At 41.5% G+C, this 21,503-nt stretch overlaps 7 protein-coding genes across 7 annotated transcripts; 2 read left to right on the forward strand and 5 right to left on the reverse strand.

The window, feature by feature from the left end:
* Positions 1-577: 577 nt before the first annotated feature.
* EAE97_000387 (uncharacterized protein) lies at positions 578-1,975 on the forward strand (the record flags this gene model as incomplete). The annotated part of the gene is made up of 1 exon (XM_038870897.1): positions 578-1,975. One exon carries the CDS (start codon positions 578-580, stop codon positions 1,973-1,975), a length of 1,398 nt encoding a protein of 465 aa, XP_038738258.1.
* Positions 1,976-4,839: 2,864 nt separating this feature from the next.
* Positions 4,840-5,660, forward strand: EAE97_000388 (uncharacterized protein; the record flags this gene model as incomplete). The annotated part of the gene is made up of 2 exons (XM_038870898.1): positions 4,840-5,345; positions 5,477-5,660. The coding sequence occupies 2 exons, from the start codon at positions 4,840-4,842 to the stop codon at positions 5,658-5,660; spliced, it is 690 nt and encodes a 229-aa protein (XP_038738259.1).
* A 501-nt stretch (positions 5,661-6,161) lies between these two features.
* EAE97_000389 (uncharacterized protein) lies at positions 6,162-7,296 on the reverse strand (the record flags this gene model as incomplete). The annotated part of the gene is made up of 4 exons (XM_038870899.1): positions 6,162-6,555; positions 6,653-6,867; positions 6,921-6,949; positions 7,008-7,296. 4 exons carry the CDS (start codon positions 7,294-7,296, stop codon positions 6,162-6,164), a joined length of 927 nt encoding a protein of 308 aa, XP_038738260.1.
* A 447-nt stretch (positions 7,297-7,743) lies between these two features.
* On the reverse strand, positions 7,744-9,481 carry EAE97_000390 (uncharacterized protein; the record flags this gene model as incomplete). The annotated part of the gene is made up of 5 exons (XM_038870900.1): positions 7,744-7,909; positions 7,992-8,213; positions 8,889-9,011; positions 9,061-9,278; positions 9,440-9,481. 5 exons carry the CDS (start codon positions 9,479-9,481, stop codon positions 7,744-7,746), a joined length of 771 nt encoding a protein of 256 aa, XP_038738261.1.
* A 1,030-nt stretch (positions 9,482-10,511) lies between these two features.
* EAE97_000391 (uncharacterized protein) lies at positions 10,512-12,406 on the reverse strand (the record flags this gene model as incomplete). Its single annotated transcript, XM_038870901.1, has 5 exons — positions 10,512-11,029; positions 11,328-11,583; positions 11,815-12,025; positions 12,133-12,257; positions 12,308-12,406. 5 exons carry the CDS (start codon positions 12,404-12,406, stop codon positions 10,512-10,514), a joined length of 1,209 nt encoding a protein of 402 aa, XP_038738262.1.
* A 2,095-nt stretch (positions 12,407-14,501) lies between these two features.
* Positions 14,502-16,621, reverse strand: EAE97_000392 (uncharacterized protein; the record flags this gene model as incomplete). Its single annotated transcript, XM_038870902.1, has 4 exons — positions 14,502-15,444; positions 15,494-15,792; positions 15,845-16,075; positions 16,169-16,621. The coding sequence occupies 4 exons, from the start codon at positions 16,619-16,621 to the stop codon at positions 14,547-14,549; spliced, it is 1,881 nt and encodes a 626-aa protein (XP_038738263.1). The 3' UTR covers positions 14,502-14,546.
* A 2,580-nt stretch (positions 16,622-19,201) lies between these two features.
* EAE97_000393 (uncharacterized protein) lies at positions 19,202-21,170 on the reverse strand (the record flags this gene model as incomplete). The annotated part of the gene is made up of 2 exons (XM_038870903.1): positions 19,202-19,851; positions 19,901-21,170. 2 exons carry the CDS (start codon positions 21,168-21,170, stop codon positions 19,202-19,204), a joined length of 1,920 nt encoding a protein of 639 aa, XP_038738264.1.
* Between the last annotated feature and the right edge of the window lie 333 nt (positions 21,171-21,503).

Below are 21,503 nucleotides of genomic sequence, written 5' to 3' on the forward strand. Positions count from 1 at the left end.
CTTAACAAACACCATAACCCTCATTTTCTCAAAGCTCTTGTATATTGTGTGAGGTATTGAATTACTAGTGGTAGAGATTATCATTTAGCTAAAGTTCTTGGCTGGACTAAAGCTTACAGTTGTAAAGTTGAGGAGAATCCTTAGGAATGGCCAGCCGTTTAATTTGTCAGCTACTCCATTACTCGCTATGACTAACGTCTCCGTACATATGGTTTTAAGGGTGATTGATCCTTAACGATTGCTAGTCAAATGATAGGACTGACGGGGCTAAGTGAGTATATAGCCTAACCAATCATTTTCATTTGGAGGCAATGCTGTAGCAGCTACCCAACATAAATCATCCCCCAGCCTATTACATTGATTGCTGGGGTCTGCCCCGAGATAGGCAGCCTTCTCAGTGCTGCTGCATGCTACTCTCAAGGGTCTTGGATAAATTATAGCCTACTTGTCCTCTGGCTTCTCCTGTTCTTTTTCTCTCTGCTTTCTCCGTTTTCTCCGTTTCCTCTTCTGCTTTTCTCACTTCCCTTTCTTCCTTCTATCCCGCCCTACTTTCCCTGCCTCGCGATACATATTATATATGTCAAACAGTACTGTTCTAGCTACCCCGCTGCAGGGCTGGACAAATTCTCCTGATTACAGGGGTACAATGAATATAGTATTATCATGTACTTTTACCATTTTCATTTGCGTTTGGTCAGTCTTGTGTGTCAATATTGGTCCCCATGGAGAAAGTACATGGGCTAAAATCTACCGGAAGCTCAAGTTGGCAGGACTGTGTATTCTCGGACCCGATTTCTTACTGCTACTTACGATCGGTCAATGGGAATCAGCACGCAGTTCCTGTCGTAAATTCAAGGAACGAGGTATTGACAATTGGTCAATGAGACATTCATTCTATGCTGATATGGGAGGCTTCGCGATACAAACAGGGGAAGGAGTCACTTGGCCGTTGGATGCGAATGAAATCCTCTATTTAATCGAAAAAGAATGGATCAAGGGGCCTGTTATTTCAACCCAGTTTGTGCTCGATAAAAACGAAATTGACGACAGAAATAAACAGGGGATATTGTTGCGGGTCTCTACCATAGTACAGGTACTGTGGTTCCTAATGAATTGTATCGCTCGAAAATTACAGCATCTTACTATTACAACGTTAGAGCTTACAACAATTGGGTTCATAATCACGACTATTGGCGTTTTCATATTCTGGTTCGACAAGCCTGCCGATGTCGAAACACGGAGAATCATCAATGTCAGTTTCACAATATCAGAAATACATGCGAGAGCAGGCCAAGAACATGTAAATTGGTACGATACACCGCTTGATTTCTTGAAGGCCGAGCGATCATATTATGAGGTCGCTTGGCGATATTGTCTGAACATACTGTCTGCAATATTCATGATGAACAAAGATCAAGCACGACCTATCAAGTGGCGGCGTGATGATATTTTTCCAGTTACATCTATTACAGGTATAGCAATACTTGCTTTCTTTGGGATTCTGTCATGGGGAACCAATTTCATCGCTTGGAATTCAATCTTCCCCACTATACTCGAAAAGCAAGCATGGAGGGTATGCTCGTCAATACTGTCAGCTGTTGTAATATTTGGTGAAACATATCACCGGTTATTACTCACATGCTTCCCAGATATGAAAAAGGGAGCATGCGATCGATTTGATAGCAGCAAATCAAGCATTATACTTTACGATCCAAAGCTATCTGCGAAAAAGCCATTTTTTGAGAGACTTAAAAGACGAAAAGACCGACTTGTTCTCAAACTCTCAAATATTTCCCCGAATCAAGACCCATCATTAACAATGCAGTTAAGGGTGCTCTTACCAGCTCTATTTTGTGGTGCTGCATACATTATCGCACGGGGATTTATCCTGGTGGAAGATGTAATTGCTTTCCGTGGTCAAGATCCCGATATCTATAAGACTTTAAATTGGGTGGAATTCTTTCCACATGTCTAATACATTGTCTGTTGGGAAGTGGAAGAAGAAAGGCATGGAGCGTGAGGTTCACAACCTATACTAGTGCTCGGGCTATAGCTTTAGCTAAATCTGGACTTTATACCGCTTTTGCTCTCTATATTCATTACGTACCTACAATGTGATCATGATTTGTCCGAATTGTGGCTTTTAGGATTCGTTATTTCCTTGAAGGATGCGCTCTCTTTATCTCTCAGCTCAAATTCACGATCTTGACTATATGGCTCACTAGTTAGTTCGTTGGTTCAAAATCAATCAAGTTATAATCTATCACGGTGCAAGAGATAGGTACTAGATAAGATGTATGATATTCTACAAGGAGTGAAGAAGGAGGCGGGGAGACGCCAACTATATGGAGGGTAGATGCCTAAGGCATCCACATAAGTACGTATTGAACCCGTGACATACTCTCTGAAGTTCACAGTTCCAGTAGAAGTCTTCTATCATCTTCTCTTCATTGCATTAAAGGAGCAAGTATATATATGCATAGTCTTTATGTGCTCCCTGATAGATTTATCTGAGCCACACCACCAAGCTATTAGAGGACAGACCTCTCACAAACATCGTCGATGGAATGAAGGTATAGATACATCCTGCTCAGTACAGATCGTCGGAGATAGATTGGAAGATGGACTACGCAACGAGTAGCCGGGGGGCGAATAACAACTTTAAGATGATTTAATACTCATCTATAGACTATTTATAGAACTTAATTTTTTGATAGCTAAATTTTACCAAGTCTTTTGCCTTTGAAAGAATAGCATTGCATTAGAAGATATAGAGATCACTAATCACGTGATCTCTCCAGTCATATTAGGCTAGATTATGCCGGCTATAACCGGGATAAATGGTTCTGCTGTAGAATTTTTGGTTTGAGGAGGATACAGGTGATGCAGTACCTACGATAATACGTCGTAAATGTCAATATTATGTTCTATCTAAAGAGCTAGCTATCTATATAAAGAAGCAATTTTTATGTGCTACGGAGCTAGCCATCTCGCTTAGTGTATTACAGTGGCCTGATGACTTAAGATCATTCACCTATGTTCACACAGTTCTAATAGTCTAGAAAATCGCTTAATTGGGGTGTAGGAAATGGGGGAGTGTTTAGTATCGGATGCTTTAACTTACATCCAGCGAGGGTTGTGACTATCTTTTAAGCAAACTTGAGCTTGGCCACACAATCGAAAGACTCGTTTGCTGCCCTCTGCGCGAAATGACCCTCTCTGTGTCTATATAACTTAGAGAGAGAATGATAATAACTTGAAGAATATTTAAGAGGTCTTATTGACCTAACTTATGATTGACTTTTGAGGATAAGTCGTTGACAATGATAGCTTTGAAATAATAAGCTCCATGCATTATACATATAATGTTATAGACTGAGGATTATAACTCATTCTGAGCAGGAGTAATCGGATCCTCCACTGCATTTGTAGCTTGTCTTTATGATCTTAATATGTATACATATCTCCAAGAACCTGACGCGTGTACGAGTGGGACCGGCTGGAGCTTTGAGATCGTGATTAATAACTGTAGCGTAAAGTAGAGACTAGTCAAAAAAAATCACAGTATAATGATTTGGACCCATAGTTACATATCAAAAACAGCTTCCACTAATATAGAGCTCAATAGCCTCAAAATACAGACAGCTCCGGAATTCTGTTATCAATACAACCTTGTTACCTCCAATTATCAATATCACAGAGATCAATTGGCTATCAGTATAAGCAACTATTTTTCGTAACATAATCGTCAATATGCCTATTGTTGAGAGAGATGAGTTTAGTTCAAACTTTAGGTAGAAAATCGATATAGTATAGTTAACTGTATTATAATTCTTATAACTATAGTAATGAAACTAATGTTTGTCTGGATCACGAAGCTCTACATGATAATGAAGCTACATCTTTATATAGACTTTCTTTCTCTACTTTGTCTTGGAGACTTCCAGTGTTATTGGATAGTTCGTGGACCTAAAGCGACCCAGAAGCAATGCAGTTTTGTAACGCTTCATCGTATTCGATAATAAAACGTGATGCGGTGCTTAGAAAGAGTCGTTGTAGCAGAAATGCATACTAGAACCTAAGATCAAAATGAAGGAAGACAATTTGAGAGTATCGATCATGTATCCAAACTGATGATTAAGAGGCATTCATCTCACGCCCAAGATTAGGCTCCAATATAACAGACTTTAGGCATCAATTCAATTTTGATTTATCTTGTAGCCTAATCTTTTCTACTAGATTTTCCCCTAGCATAGCGCGTAACTCGACAAGAGAACGAGCTACATCGTTTTGCCTACAAATCATAACAACTAAAGAAAAAAAACGTTGAATTAAAGTAACAGCAGACAAAAATCCAATTATAGCGCTAATATCAAAACATATCTTGAAATGAATCACAAAGTGCTCGAGATCCGTCTTTTCTCAATTTCTTCAAGCCATTCGATATACTGCTCTCTATACTCAATAAACTAGCGACTATTAGAAATATAATTCTTGCAATATCGCGAAAGGTATTTGCAACGTTTTGTGAGAAATTGTGATTGCTTGTTAAAGTCCAACAAATGCGATCGTTCCAGGCCGAGAAAGAAGCCCGGACTTGCAAGCTGTAGCCGCGTCTATGTCTATGGATAAGGACTTTGTGTTACTATAGGAAGCTGTTGGCTTCACACTCCAGTATAAATACCACGCAGATCTACCAGAAATTCATATTATCCCAAACTCATCAGCTTCAGTTACTCTTATTACAAGATCATTTAGAATTTTGACATTTTTCCGAACACCCGTTATCTTACTTGCTCCTTTTAGACTTTATTATTTTCTGCCTCAATTTTCGTCACTATGTCGAGACGCGCAGGGAGTTCTGACTATCCCCAATCTGACAGTTCCATGAAATCTGGTAAATCCGACGATTCCAAAAAATCTGGCAAATCTGAGAATTCCAAAAAATCTGGCAAATCCGACGATTCCAAGAATTCTGGAAAATCCAGCGGATCAAAAGATTCGCAAAAAACACAGAAATCTGATTCATCTCACTACACAGTATTAACCAAGACCATCAGTGAGGATCTTGGGGGGGCAGTAGAGGCGATGAACACACTTGTGGAAAATAACGACGTTACTAAAGCAGAGCAGTATATGGAAGAAAACGCTAAAAATTCGGCGATGATATGGACCGAGGAAATGAAAAAAAAGCATGCGGAATATCACTATTGTCGTAAGGAACGCGTCAAATACAAAGCTCGATATGATAATTTGAAGAAACAACTTCAGGGGATGAATCCTACTCTTGAAAATTTTGATGAGCTCCGAAAGCATGGTATTAATTGGGCCGAAAACGCATTACAGTATGTTATCCAATCCATTCAATGTCTTAAATATCTCAGATCGAATTATGGGATCGAGTATCAAATATACTTGATACTTGATACTAACAATGAAATATGAATATGATATGCTAATGAGTCTTTTTACTTAGGGAACTTGAGGCGCGAATCCAATTCATGATGAACTATCCACGAGCATTTCAATACCCAAAATCATATGAACGTCACCTTACAGAGTTGAAAGGAGTATCCAACAGCGCTTCAAACGCTATTAGATACGTGAGACTGACCAGAGAAAGTCTCATACAGAAGAGAGAAAGTTCCTCCACAGCTTAACACGATAACAAATACAACCATATAAAAATGACCGAATTCTAACTTTAAGCGAAGAAAAAAAATTAGTGTCATTTTGATTGGTTTGATTGGCTGAGGTAATTTGGTTTTCTTGGTTTGTTTGATTTGTTTGGTTCGATTAGTTTATTCTTATTATAAAATGGAAGAAGATGCTAGATCAACTCAGCACTGAGTATATAACTCTACATTGTCAAAAGTATGGTTCACGTGATTCTAAGGAAGGGGGAGCTAGCCCTGATTACCCAGTTGAGAGCTCTGTCTTAATACAAAGCTCGTCCTCTCAAAACTAGAGACACAATCCTTGATATGATAGAGCTCCGAACGCCCTTATGTCTACCCTATGCTTCCCACTTTGTACCCTGTGGAGGTTCATACTTAAAGCATATATCTAGAAATACTAACTACAATTACTTTTCATTAGACTAGTACTATTACACTAAAATCATTTGGGTCCGTAATTGTATCGCCAAACCGTCTGAATCCTCATTCAAAAACGCAATAACGAGGCGCGGTCGCATGCCAAAAGCAGCTTCCACCAACATAGAGTTCAATAGCCTCGAAATACATAGATAACTCGCGCGAAACTGGTCGCTCCAAGCGCTCTTTTTTGAGTCTGGCAGCTTTGCTTTCTTCCTCGACTATCAACCCGAGAAGCAATGATTTCGCAGCATCAGGTGATATATTATGCTGTTTGATGAGTACCCTCACTCCGTTCCTAATCCGATCTGTCGTCTGGTTTTTCTCAATATCCCAGCTGAAATAGTCGTTTGTGAGGCCGAGTATGTTTCCCATCATAAAGTCATATTGCTTTATTGATTCATAATCAGCATGGCTAAGCGTAATCCCCATTCCCCAACAAATGAAGTAAGACGATATCCTGCGGCGGCGTGCAGTATTAGTAGCTAATCTTGTAAAGATCTAGTTTTTCAAGTACTTGCCAATAACCGCAGTTTGCAACTCTATAAGGCATATACTCCTCCATTCGATCGAAATCATCATCTCGACTATCAAAAGTCGCAAGATAATCCTGGAGGATTTCGATCATTCTAGGCGCCTTTTCTGGATCTAAATCGATTGCTTTGCGCAGTACAGTCGCTAGTGCGCTTTGTCGTGCGTTCTTTGAAGCGAAATCTGAAGGCTGCACGTCGATTTTCAATACTTCGGCAAGCGCACTGTGTTCTCTGCATGCCTACGCATCCTTTAGTGAACGACCTCATTGTCCAATCTACAATCGCAGCTTACCGCACCATGATCTAATTCTTCTGTCACATCTTATCAACCATTAGAATTGTTTCTATTTATCTATGTTCATAATGAAGTATAAAGTACCATCGTGTATCCACATGACCTCGATTATGCTAGCAAGCAAAACCAGTCTTTCGACTTCGGCAGAGCAATGACATATCGAAAATGGGTCTCCATAGGCATTGGAATGCCGAATTAACGCGCGACGTCTCTCTCCCGAGTCAGGCTGGGAAGCCTCTCGAGCAACCGCTGACAAAGCACTCTCAACATCCGTAGCACCCACACTTATGGCAGCGGGATAGCGTGAGAAAAAGCCGGGAACTTTCTTGGTATCGATAACCTGGCATGTAGAATAAATATCCATGACTTGCATGTTGGAGCCGAGTGTACCAAACCGGCTGCGAAGTCAAATGTGTCGTGAGACTACCAGTTTTGAAAAGTAACATATGGTGATGGACCTACATTTATTTATCCTTTTTTGGCTGTGATAAGTGGGGAAACCAGGGATTTCTCAGCCCCTGATTTACTGTGCAGGAAGAATAGATTAGCGATTGCCAGAAAAGCGATGACCGACAAGATGAGATAATACAATACAGCGCCACGCCAAGCAAATAAATCAATTCTAGTATGCAACGAGTGAAAAGATTGGCTCAAATTATACTATAGGACTATAAATCATGGTACTATTATCACAATTTTATGGCGTAGTTACGTAACCTTAGATGCCTTACGCATCTACATCCTATGTACTCGGTGACCCTTCGCTTCCTTCTGTTCTCTTTGGAGAATAACACAAACCTTGCCTAACACGTACCCTATTTCATCTTTGCTCCACCAAATCCGATTTTGATCCGTGTCCTGACCCCTCACTAATCCCAGCATTTCTCATATCAATTGTTCTCATCGTCTCCTTGCCCCAGGGTCCCAACGCCGCATATCTCTCCTTTGCGTCTTCGTCTTCATCTTCCTGCCCCATGATCCGATCCCTAACTAGTCTCATAACTCTCCTCCAATCTATCCACAACTTCTTCGCCCACCTTCACCTTCCAGGCTCTCCACGCCGCATACCTCTCCTCATCCGTAACATCATCGGCGCTCCCAAGAACCTGCTCATAATAAGCATCCAAGTCTTTTAAAACTTTATTAGTTTTTTCTATCCATTTAGACCCACAGTCCTCGTTCCATCTCCGAAACTCTATGCTTTCCTCCCCACACGATTCTTTCAACCTTTGCAGTGCATCTTTGGCCAGTTCCTCCGCTTTCTCCTTTTTCGCAAGATACCTCAACATCCTGGCATACCTTAGCTGTGCATCGAGTGAAAGAAGATCATTGCCCTTCAGATTTTCTGTACATAATCAGTGTAGGCAATAGTATACTGCAGTGAAACTGTGGCGTGTATTAGCATATTGATATTGCAGCTAGTACGTGTAGAAAGGAGGTTATACTACTCTCGTATATATTTATATATCTAAAGAATACTAGCAATATACTGAAATACTAGAATCCACCATAAAATATACATTCCTATCCAAATTAGGCTAGAAATAAGGGATTCCCATTCAGTTTGAAATAAGGAATGGAAACTTGTCATCTAATACGAATAGGAATGTATATTTTATATTGGATTCCAGTATTTCAGTATATTGCTAATAGTATTGAATAACTAAATAATATTGAATACTTTTAGTGATATTGAATTCTGTACCATATACATACGTATTTCGAAAAAATTCGATACGTACCACTAAACTAACCCGTATACGGAATACGGGAAATACTATTGCCTACACTGTACACAATAGCCAATTTCTTTTGAAAAATTGTTCAGCCTCATCAAATTTATTGAACTGCTGAAGATTTAGGGCAACCAAAACCGTTGCAGAGCGGAGTTGAAAAAGGTCTTCGCTACGGTATCGCTCTACCAGCTTTAATCTTTGTTGGCTTAAAGCCAGAGAATCTTCATACCTGTTGAGATTTTGAAGTCTAGATCCCAGATCGTCCATGAAACCAAGAATTTTGGCATCCCCTTCCTTGTCGCCATCTAAAACAGCCCCAGGTACTTGCGAAGCTGAAGATTTCTGTAAACAGCTTATTTGCTTCTTCCGTCTGGGTCGTTTTTTCCAGAAGTTTTGCCAACTCGATCTTGATTTTCAAGGTCGTAACATGGGCTTCTCCTAGGAGTTTCACTTGCAGGTCAATCGCCGCCCGATACAATTGTTCTGCTTCCTCCGTAATGCCTAGTTCGATGAGTGTTTTCGTTACTTCAAATAGAGATTTTAAGAATATGGGAGCATCATCGCGTCTATTCTCTTTGTTGTACTCAAAAACTTTGCGCTGTAGCTTCGAGGCTTTTCCCTATGATTAGGTATTTTTAGCCGGTTTTCATCTTGATTCAGAGGAAAGGATATTCTGATGCCTTGAGGGAATTGAAAAATAGGATTTGAACCCTTAGTTCAAGCGTTGCTACCACATACACCGCATCTTGTTAAAGATTAACATAAAAAGCAGTAACTTACAAGCTCGCCAGATTCTTTGAGTCCTCGACTAAGTAAATCCATACTATGAATAGTTCTCTCATTTTTTTCTCCATAAATTCTCAAGTGTAGTGTGTGAAGCTGTTCAGAGATTGACAATGCTTCTTCCGTCATGCCTAGAATACTCAAAACGTCCTGTATTTCCTCCTTGAGAGAGAACGAACTCAGCCAAGTGTTTTCCCAGTGGAATTTCTTTTGTCGCTCAAACTAGCGTCCACCTATGGCTTTTGCTCTCTTAGAAAAATGCATCGAATGAAGAATTTTGCAGAAGATCAATTCACTAAAGTAAAAACTTTCATACTAGTATTGCTTATTCGGAGACTCATCATATGAACCTTCGACGACATCTGGTGTAGTAATATATCCGATGTTCTCTCATGCGCATAGAGGAAAACGAAAACCACTTCCGGGAAATTCGTCACTTCCGGGAAATGTATCTCTGCCAGAGCGGCAATCATTTCAGCTGCCAATACGGTGTACTCCTCACAGAGTGCTTCTTTGGTTCGAAGTCGAATCCAATCCTTGACCAGAGGATGAACAGATACATGGTATTTGCCATTGGTAGAAGCATGAAAGCTTTGTATGAGAGACAGCCTCTCTAAAATTTGCAATGCATCGGCAAATGCATCTCTATTCCATACACCCGCTTCTCTCTGGCAGAAGGCAAACCCTGGATATTTATAACTCCAGGGAAGTTGATAAATCAGATACCTGAAGAAAAGCTCCTCAGAGATATCAAGAGGATCAAAAAATGCAAGAATTGTCAGGAGTTCCTCGAGATCTGTCCGTTTAGGCTGAGCTTTGAGTTCATCAAAAGACAATTCCCAGGTGGTAAACACATTGAGGGCCGTTTCTTTTTAAAATTCACTCAAAAGCTTGGTGTATTTGTTCATAGGAATGCTGTATTTCAAAATATCTGCCCGGCGTCGAGAGTAATGAGATTCAAAGGCTGAAAATCCAGCTTCAAATTTTTGATATATGCCCCAGCTTGAGTAATGGCGAGTGCGTGATATCCAAGCCTCTTTACAATACTCCATCCATTCTTTTCATTGAATTAATTTTCTTCTGTGCCGCTCTGTTGATATAAGAGCTGCAGAGCTTCTTTGTCGGGCAGACCAAACAGTTCAATGGCTGCGGCGGTGTTTTCCACCAGGGCGTCGATATCCTTGTGCCTTGTAGTCACCAAAACTGATCCTTGAATACTATGCGGTATGTATTTTTCAAGAGAAAATGTTTCAGGCGTAACGTAATTGTCAAAAGTAATCAGCCACCTGAAATTCCACGTGCGGATGGTATCTTTGACGAAATCTAGTTTCGTGTCACCACTACCACAGTCATTTCCAGGTCCCTTGATCTTAGCGTAGATTGTTTCAAAACTTCGGATAACTGAGTTCTCAGAGCTCGCATCGACCCAGAGCACAGCCTCAAATTTGCTTCTCCATATATGGCAGTATTTGAGCGCGATTTGTGTCTTACCTTGTCCTCCTATGCCGCGCAAAACAACCATGTTTGCTTCTGAAGAAGAGTTTCTTAGATGCGCGTCTTCAATCCTTTTTAATATCTCTCGTCGGCCTTTAAAATGAGGGATCTTGCGATCTGTAGGAACCTCGAAGTAAGGAGGGGTTATTGTTGAGGGCTGAATGGACATGCGATCATGTATCTCTCGTAATAGTCTTGAATCCTGAAGACTGGCCCATTTGTAGTACTTTTCGTCTTCCTAAGTGACTTCGGTCAAAAGTTTGCTCCCTGGTGATCAAAGCAGTTAGCAGATTGAATCTAGTCTGAAATGCAAGCACACGTCCGTAACGACTTTGCTAGATCTCCAAGGGGCAGACACTTTTTGTTTCTTCAAAAGGTGAATTGAACTCACAAGCATCCAACTTGGGTAAATTGCGCATAAACCTAATCGGGGTAGACTTAGAAAGGTGGTATGCTGCTTTCGCTTGGTACTTGAGAATACAAGCATAGATCTTAACGACCCTCGACTCAAGTTGTATACCGAGATCTCCTGTGACGGCAGTTTTCAGATAATTACTCTCTATTACGGCGTATCGAGCTCTGATATCTGCTATCGTTTCCAACCCATCAAGAAGTGTTTCGTTTTGTTTGAAATCACTTAAAACGAGCTTAATTCTATCGTCAGCGACCAACCAAACAATCAGAGTAGACCGAAAGAAAATTCCTTGGTTAGTATTTAAGATGCAACTTCGCTTCTTATGAGTATCTGAAACACTCTAAGTATGTTCGTCTTTGTAACATGAACACCTGAAAGCTCAGGTCACTGCATGATGCAAACCTAGAATGCAACGACGAAGATGGCATTTGCTGTCATAAGTGTTGATAAACCACCAGCTTACAGTAAGTAAAAGGGATACACCAGTCCAAGGCGAACCGAAAATTATTGGATCAATACTCGCAAGAGCTGTCCCCAATTCTTTGACCTTCTGAAAAGCTTCCATGATTCCTTTCACCTGATCCTTGACTTTGAGTGACTTTCGGAGAACTCGATGGTCCATTGCTTTGATTCCATTATGTCCACTCTGCTTTGAACCATGGCCGCCATTTGTTCTTGTTTGTTCAGTCCTTGTGTGTCCAGATTATTAATATTGGTATTGAGAAGCAATTTTTCGTATGTCTTCAATAGATCAGGACTACTCTCCGACAAAGACGCGTACGCCCGACCCCAAAATGTTTTTCCAGATTTTGGGTTTATTTTTTGTGGATCAAGATGATACAGATGCTGCATAGTACTCCCTGATGTTGCGGATATCAAATCAGCGACGGCTCCTTTGGGAGTTTCCTGTAGATCAAATTAGTACAGCAAGATTGTGTTGAAAGAACACTGCATACCACCTTTGGAGCAGGCTCGCCATTGCCAATCGAGTCATTAGCTTGTCCTTCCTTTGGTTTGCTTCGCAGGCCCCTGAAGAATACGCGTTTTGAATCCATGATGAAGCTGCTTTTCGAGATTGGAGGCTAATTTGGGCTGCCAGAATTAATGCAGACCATTAAACTACTGCCGCAGATCGTGAAGTTGTTTTGAGTGATGTTGATTCAGAGAGCGAAGGGGTAGTCAACACAATCATTAGCAAGCAGAGTGCATACATACCCAGTAAATACATGCTAGGTTATTGGTCCTGTGCAGCCTCGACACTTGTGATTCGACCAATTTTGTTCGACACTCCCTTTCAAAGTCGCTGCCTCATGCCAACTTCCAACATACGAATATCCTCTCCCGTTTCCATTCACCGACTGAGTTGTCTAGCATGTTAAAATCAAATCCCTTCCAAGGACACTTTCATTTGAACCCCAGATGATTACATGAAGTTATGACTTCATCACAACAGAATTCTTGAGATTCATCGATTAGACGCCTAAAAGTGCCTTCGTATATTTCTTGTTTTGAATGCATATAGAAAGATTTGACATTCAATTCTAAAAAGGCAATCGATGTTGACGTCCCAACATTTCGTCATGGAGTGCACCTTCCTTGTGTGTGATGCTTTTCTTTGGCCATGTAGACTTAACTTGTGAAACCTACCCTGGGAAGCTACCCGTATGGTGTGACAATGAGCAGGTTCTGATAATAACACACCTGACATATGACTAGGACGACCGTGTTAACTTTTGAGGTTATCCAAAGTCCTCAGTCTCAAATAACAGCACAATCAGACTTTCCCAATCCATATTCCAACCATTCTGTAAACATTTCATCTTTCTCCCCATAACTCACAATCATCCAACCTTTATCTTATCTTCCTATTGCATATCTGAACTCAGATTAAAAGATCCCGAACCCTGATAATAGAAGACATCTTCACCCCAGACATTGAACTCGAATTTAAAATCCTCAAACTCAATTCTTAAACCTCCAAACAAAAGATCATCAATAACTTACTCATACCCAAGCATTTAGCTGCTCAGCATTCCAAACTCAAAGCAACAATCCCATTCCCACTCAAACTCTACTCTTACAAACTGTCGGGAACAATTTCGAACTATTTTATCTATCTCAAATGGCTTCCTTACCTTCATACTTTCCAGCCTTTCAGATTCAAACTAACAACCTCATTCGAACTCAAACTCGTCCATCACAAACTCATCCCTCACAACCTATCCGAACCATCCTAACTATCCCACCCGATAAACCACTCAGAAATCACCCTCATCCCTCCCACCATCCCTCCAACTTCAAACCAACAATCTCAATCTCAATCTCAATCTCAATTCTCAATCTCAACTTCAAAACCATCACAAACCATCACAAACCATCACAAACCACCACACCCCACTTAATAACCAACCATTCCCTCCCTCCTCATTCTCCCTCATCCCCTCCCAATCCCTCTTCTCTTTAATCCTCCTCTTTAATCCTCCTCTTTAATCCTCCTCTTTAATCCTCCTCTTTAATCCTCCTCTTTAATCCTCCTCTTTAATCCTCCTCTTTAATCCTCCTCTTTAATCCTCCTCTTTAATCCCCCTTCCTCCCCACTCTCCCTCCCAACTTCCAAGCAACCCCTCCTTCGAGCCATCAATTTAGATCTCGTAGAATATACCAAACACAGTACACGGAATACATTTTACAATATACAATATATCAATGATAATATCAGAATATTGAAATCTTATCTATAATATCCAATATACAATATATAGCACACAATATAATATATACTAAACCCTTTTACATACTTCAACACTTCAACACTTCAACACTTCAACACTTCAACACTTCAACACTTCAACACTTCAACACTTCAACACTTCAAACTTTCAAAGCCCAAAGTTCCATGAAAACTTCGTAGTTTTATTCAAGCACATTTGCCAGGTATAGATAGCCAACTAATTGCGTACCTAAATACTGTAGTGATGATGCCATTACTCCAAAACAAAGTAGGTAGCAATAATTCTTTGCACTCTTCTGCTCTTCATCATAATCGTCATCATCCAGCCATCTATAATTCTTTATCTCATTTCCTTTCCCTCGTTTTCACAAAACCATTTTCCACCACACTCAACCACACTCAACCACAAACCACCATTTTCACCTCCCTCCCCCCACCCCTCACAAAACCCAACCCAACACATCTCAAACCCCATCACCCTTCCCAAGTAAAACCAAATTAGCCACATTCATCGCCGCCATAATTGTCCAAATAACTCCCGCCACCGCGGCCGTAATCCAATGATTTCTCATTTTCGTTCCCTCGCCCGTTTCAACCCCCAAACCTGCGCCTTCATGTTCATACACACTTTCAGTCTCCAACGTTGCATCGCCATCGCCATCTCCCCTCACATTCTCATTATCATTTCCGAAAGCAGCTCGTCTCCCGTGGCATCTCACCGTCATATATCTATTACGACAAGTGAAATAGATGAGTGGTGCCGTAACAAATGGAAGAACAATACTAAGAGCTACTTGACTAGCGTTCAAAGCAGCTGATAGACCTTCACGACCAACAGCTCCGGCAATGATGATACTAGGCGTGATACTCAGACTTCTCGTTACAAGACGTCGTAACCAAGGTCTAATAGTCCAATTCAATGCACCTTCTGAAACCATTTGACCGGCAATGGTACAAACAATGCCAGCACTCGTACCCGATAATAATAGAGCGAGAGCAAAAATGGTTCCAGCACCTTTCGAGATACTCGACACGAGTAAATCATAAATTCCGAAAAGATCAGCCTCTGGAGCAGCAGGGTTGTTATAGAGAGCTGAGCCGGCTACGATGAGAATCGCGGAATTGACAAAGAGGGCGAAAGTGAAGAGACAAATTGCTAGTTCGGCGTAGGAGTATTTGAGACAAAATTTGATGGCAGGAAGAGAGGGGTAGTATGGTTCCTTGGTACCTAGATCGAAATCTTTCTTGACGATATTATTGTCCTTGTCATAAGCGAGGAGTCGTGGTTGGACAATGCCACTTCCTAGATAGAGACTGTGAGGCATGACAGTTGCTCCTAAAATACCACATGCTTGGTAGAGTCTGAAAAGCGTTAGTAGAAGTTTAGATGAGTGGAATAACAAGGACCTACCCCTTTTGTTCTACAATTGCTTTGGAAGGCAAGTATCCCTTGAAAACTTCCCCTACCGAAGTATCCTTGATGAGTGACAATTGGATGCAAAAGCAAACAACAACACCCAAGACCAATGCCGCCACAAATATTTCAAAATATCTCAATCTCTTCATTTCACCATTTCCAGGATAAAATACGAGAAGAATCAAAACATCAAGAATCGACAAGGCACAGCCAGCAACCAAGGGTATTTGAGGTATCAAAAGATTGATAGCAATAGCTGTACCAATCACCTCTGCAATATCTGTAGCGATAATCTATCATTGGTTAGTCAAATCGAAGATGCAAAAAGGGGAGAAATTTTCATACTGCACCCTCAGCCAAAATATACAAGGCATAATTCATCCATTTTGGCAAGAAAGCTCTACAAGCTTCCGCCAGATTCAATCCACTGACGGTACCCAACTTGATACAAAGACTTTGCAAAAAGATGGCAAAGATGTTTGACATCAACACAATAAACAACAACTTAAATCGATAAGTTGCACCTGCAGCAACATCCGTCGCATAATTTCCCGGATCAATATATGCCACCGCAACCTATAAGAAACCATGTATTAATATAAATGAAGTCCAATTTTTGACATTGTGAATTTGATTTTGACATTGGTGGAGAGGTGGCAAATTACGTACCATGAAGCCCGGACCCACGAATTTTGCAAACTTGACCATGACCTGCTTCATTTTCACGAGTTGTTCTTTCGAGATATGGAGACAACTTCTTCCATAGCCCGCTCCCCTTCTACCTCTCGATTGATCTCTAATATCAAGAGTTTCAACAGAAGGTTCAACCACGTGACCACTCTTCCCATCTCCACCGCCTCTCCCTCCATCCCCACCGCCCCTATCACCCCCAGCCCCCCCTCCAACACCCTTCGCACTCCCCGTCGCCTTCCCATCTCCAGTATCCTCCACTAGATCATGAATTGACTCTACGCCTTCATCCTCCAAACTTCTCCTCAATGCTCTCCCGTTTGCTCGACCGTTCAAATCTTCTCGGGTGGTAAGATCATTTGCCAAGGCGTTTGGATTCTGATTATATCCATCGCCTTCCAACGGCTCATCTGTTCTCGAAGGACAATTCATGTTGATTCGTTTCGACTTTGGGATGTCTTATGTAGTGTTACTATCTTGATGAGACGAATCTCAAATAGTAGTGTAGGTAAAGAAGCGATCTGCTTTTCTCTTCTTCGTTAGAAATGTCGTTAGGTATATGCGTCACCTTGTCGGATGTTTTGGGTTTCGTATTCTGTGGGTAAAGAATGGATGATTTAGCAAGACCGGATCCAGGAGTTGCGTTTGTCGTAAGCCAGGCTCAAATGGATTCAATTTATGATCAATCAATGAAATCAATCAATCAATCAATCAATCAATCAAATCAACACAATCAAATTTTATTCAATCCCATCCGAGGACAATAATCAGATATCAAGACAGGTAGATAAAGTATAAACTCAAACTTTCACTCATAAATACAAAGTTCAAGTTCAAAATTCAAAGTTCAAGATTGTCAGAGGAAAAGGTAGAAGTAAAGGTAAATGTGAGAATAAATGTAAACGTGAATGTAAAGTCGACCGTTGAATAAATCCGGGGAAGAAAGATCTCAAGTGCATGGAGATGTAGGTACGAGTACACACCTATCTATCTATATACCGACCGAATGGCATCCATGATGCATCCACTCCACTCTCCTCTTTTCCCACCAAGCTAACTACTAGGTAATAACATGTTTACCACTTTCCCAATTCTCTCCATAAAAATCCAAATTTCCATTCATCTGATTGGTTCCCACGTTGTGAAATTTCAGGCCCAACAAGGTACAAGACAATAAATACCGAGTTCCTCCCCAATTCTAGAAGGGTTACGACTTTTCCCGATCGTGGTGGTTGATTGCTTGTTTTCGGAATGTTATGTTATGCTGCCATTTGCATGCTAATTCAATACATGGCACTCCCATCCGATCATGAAGATGCAAAGTTTGATTTGTTAGGTATATATCATACTTTATCGACAATACTTGGCAGGGAGAGGAATTCGACTCCTCATAAGTATATCTAGCACAGAGGAACTCATATACATACTCATATACATGCAATATAAAAACAGTACCAAACCACAATCCATACACCGACGCATTTCTATACCCTCTATACTCTCATCTCTACAACATTCAAAAAGATACCTGCCTACCTAGGTATCTACTAGGTATCTATATCAACCCCATCCAATCCCATCCCACGAATACAATGCAATGCACGAAATATCCTCGGCTCCGAATGGGAAAGTGCATAAATCTACGGTACAGCTTTACTACACGAAAATGGATATCGAGTAGGTAATCACACATGTTAAAAACCATGGTGATTTCTACCTTCATCTCCGTTTCATTCTCATTCCTTATTTATTACTTCTCACTAGGTAGGTAGTGGTAGTAAGGATGATCTCATTTATTTATCCATTCATCTACCTGCCATCTACTATCTACCCATCATCCATTCCATTTCCTTTCCTTTCATCACTAGCCACCAAAACCACCTACTAAAACCACCAACTATTAAAACCACCAACTATCAAAACCACCAACCATCAAAACCACCTACTACTTACCACTCACTACGAAAATCCCCGACAGCTAAACTCACCCCACTACTAGCCCATCCATCCATCATCCATCTACCTAGGTATCCACAATCGTCCCAAAAAGGCAATTCACTACCTACCTAGCACTAGGTAGGTATCCTCAACCCCCTCTTGAGCTCCAAACAAAAGCAAAAGCAAAAGTAAAAGTAAAATCTCCCACGTAAGTTCAATTTACTCACCCAGTCACTTATAAACCACCCAGTCAGTCAGTCCCTCATCATATCATTCTCCACTTCCCTTTCACTACCCCTCCATCTCCATTCCATCACCACCATTCCACCCCAAGAAACAACCGGACCAAGGCAAATACCAAAAAACACACTCTCTCTCTCTCTCTCTCTCTCGTCTCCTACAATATACAATGTACTCGCAGGTGCTTTGTTACATACCTATACATACCTATACATACATGGGTACATGTGTTTTATTCTGGGTTAGGTTAGTAGATTAGGCCGCGGGGTAAGGCAAGCAAGAGTAAGTAAGGTGAAGCAGCTCCTAGTAGCTACGTAGATACAGAGTATTTACTCGTAGGTATCTTAAGCCGTCCAGATATTTAGATTTACCTCGATATATTAGATACGCAGGTAGGTATATCGAAATACAATTACTACGGATATATCAGATAGTGCTATCTATATATAATCACTGCGATCTTTCCATCCATCGCCCCACGAAAACCAAATAACATAGGTAACCTTGGAATGATACGAGATACTCGGTTGCTACCTAATCACCTATCGCATTGCGTCAAAAAATATCATCCCATGGATCAAAAAAGTCTCGATTCACAAATCAAACCCAATGGTAAGACGAAGTATGCAAAGTTTCTCGCCCCCACACAGCCATATAGTATGTAATGTAAATCATTCAGAGAATCCCCAATGAGATCGAAGCAGCGTGCCCATCCTCCCTTCTGAGGAGACACTGAAAAAAACGCCTGGTGATCCATGCAACGCCATGCAAAAATATTATTCTGCAATTGCCCTATCCATGAAACCAATATTTCTTTCTTCCTCCCTTTCTCCCTTACGCATTCCGATCATCATCCACTTGAGCGTATGCTTTTTGTAGTGCCTTCTTCTCCCTACCATCATCCTCGAGAACCATGATCCAATCTCGGAGCTGGATATTCCGTCCCTTACCACCATCTTCTCGCCAAGTGCCTAACCTTCGCACTCCATCGGTAGTCAATTTTTCGGGTCCCGGATTCGCAACTGGGCTTGCACCAGAAGAGCCAAGACCTTGGGTCATGATTTTACCTGGCGTACTTGTACCACTACTGGATCCTCCAGCAGTCATCCAACTATATTGTTTCTTCTTTCCGAACATACTTTTTCCACCACCCAAAAATTGTGTAGTGGTTACATTGGCTGCTGCGTGACTTGCTGCCTCGCTGGTTTTGGCCTCTGCTTTCTTCTTCATTTCTTTCTTGGTAGGTGGCTTGTCAAGAACATCTGGAGCCATAGAACCTGGGGTGCCCGGATTTATTGAACCAGCGCGAGATCCATCACCAGACTCACGAGCCTTACGTCTTCGTAGTCTAGCCTCTTCAGCTTCTTGCTCCTTAGTAGCACACTTCCGAAGTGTCAATGCAACATCATTCGCAAAAGACTTAGTTTGGGCCTTCGCACTATCTGATACTGGGGTAGGCAATCTACCTGCAGCTGAGAGAGGGCCTTGGGTGTGTTAGCTCGGAATTAGAATAATGAAAAATATGATACATACGTTTGAGAGGGTTGGAGAGAGGGCTGACAGCACTCTCCCATCCACTCCGTGGACCACCTTCATTGACAATAGTAGCAACACTAGGTTTTATCGCTGGTACAGCAACATCTGTCCATTCATCCCTGATTTGGGCATGAGAACTTGTCTGTCGACCGATAGCTAACTTTAATCCGTCCTCTAATAATCCACGAAGTCGATGCTTGGTAGAGATAGACATAAGCGCAAGCTGATCAACAAGTAAAGAATCAGATGGAATGAAGGCTCCTGTCGTTGCAGTGATAGCTCCATCTGGTCCCACTGCAGTCTGCACTTTGACAGTCGTGTCAGGGAAATGTTCAGGTAGTTTCATGGTTCCCATTTTTCCATTTAAATCTGTATTCAAACCGAGACCATTATCATGTGCAATCTTCTCCATTCTTTTGTGAACGTGGCCAACATTTAAAAACGGATTATTTAATTCTCTTTGCCTTGATACTGCCAAATCGCGAGCCGCATCATGCCATGCTTTGTCCGCAGCTTTCTTTTCAAAATCCTCTTGTGACTTAGCATTTGGTGCCTCTCCTGGCTGATTAGCTGGACCTGAGCCGTAAAAAGATCCCTCGTTCCCTGGTGGAAATTGGGTAAAACTGTGACCTGCCGAAATATTTCCTGGGTGTGACTTCGAGCCTTGAGCATTGAATGATGATGAATACTGCTGAAATGTGTATTGTTCCTCCTCTGCAAGATCAACACCAGTTCCCCCCAAAACATCCAATGGATCCAAACCATCAACCTTATTTTTATCGACCGGTCTCGAAGGTGGGCCCATAACTCCGCCAGGATGGTGCTGTTGTGGCATCTGCAAATTGAAGTTGTTGAAATGAGCTGACGCCATATTTCCTTGATGATGATGCTGAACTTGATTTGGGAAGCTCAATGGGCTTGGTTGCGCATGAGGTGGAAGAGCCATCGGAGTTTGGGGTAGATTCAACGGAGATGGTTGCGCATTCGATCCATTCGAATATGGCGTGGTATAAGCACCCTGAGGGATTTGCACAGTCGAGAAATGCGGCGAAGGCGAAGCTGAATTCTGACCAGAAGCAGCATATGGCGATGTGACATATGGCGAACCTGGTTGAGAAGGCGGATTGGGAGACATTCTTTGTCGCTTGTGGGGTGGAAACGCGAACTGTTGTTGAGTTTGCGTTGAAGGTGAATTAACTGGCTGCGGGGGAGAGAAAGGCCTCTGAGGCATAGGGTATGGTGGTTGCTGTTGCTGTGGTTGCGCCATGATGTCGACGGCTTGATTGTAATTGCCTCTATTGATCTCCTGTATCCTTCACAACCCAGGCGCAAAGCCCGGCTACCTCTTATAACACCGACCCATGCGCTAGTATAAATCTTCAGAATACAACTTAAAGACTTGCGCGACCGTATTCACTCGTTGTTTTGATGACCGTTTAAGCTGTTTTCTTTCCCGCGTTAATACTGTGGTCATTGAATGAATCGCGAAAGCTATCTGCTTTTGATCTCATCACGTGTAGAATTAGTGCGAAATTTCCCTTCACAAGGAACGCCAAAATCGCGTCTCTTTGATGACGACCTCCATTCTCTTTTACATTAT

This window comes from Botrytis byssoidea (genome assembly GCF_014898295.1).
Source record: "Botrytis byssoidea strain MUCL 94 chromosome Unknown BBYS_001, whole genome shotgun sequence".
Lineage (NCBI taxonomy): Eukaryota > Fungi > Ascomycota > Leotiomycetes > Helotiales > Sclerotiniaceae > Botrytis > Botrytis byssoidea.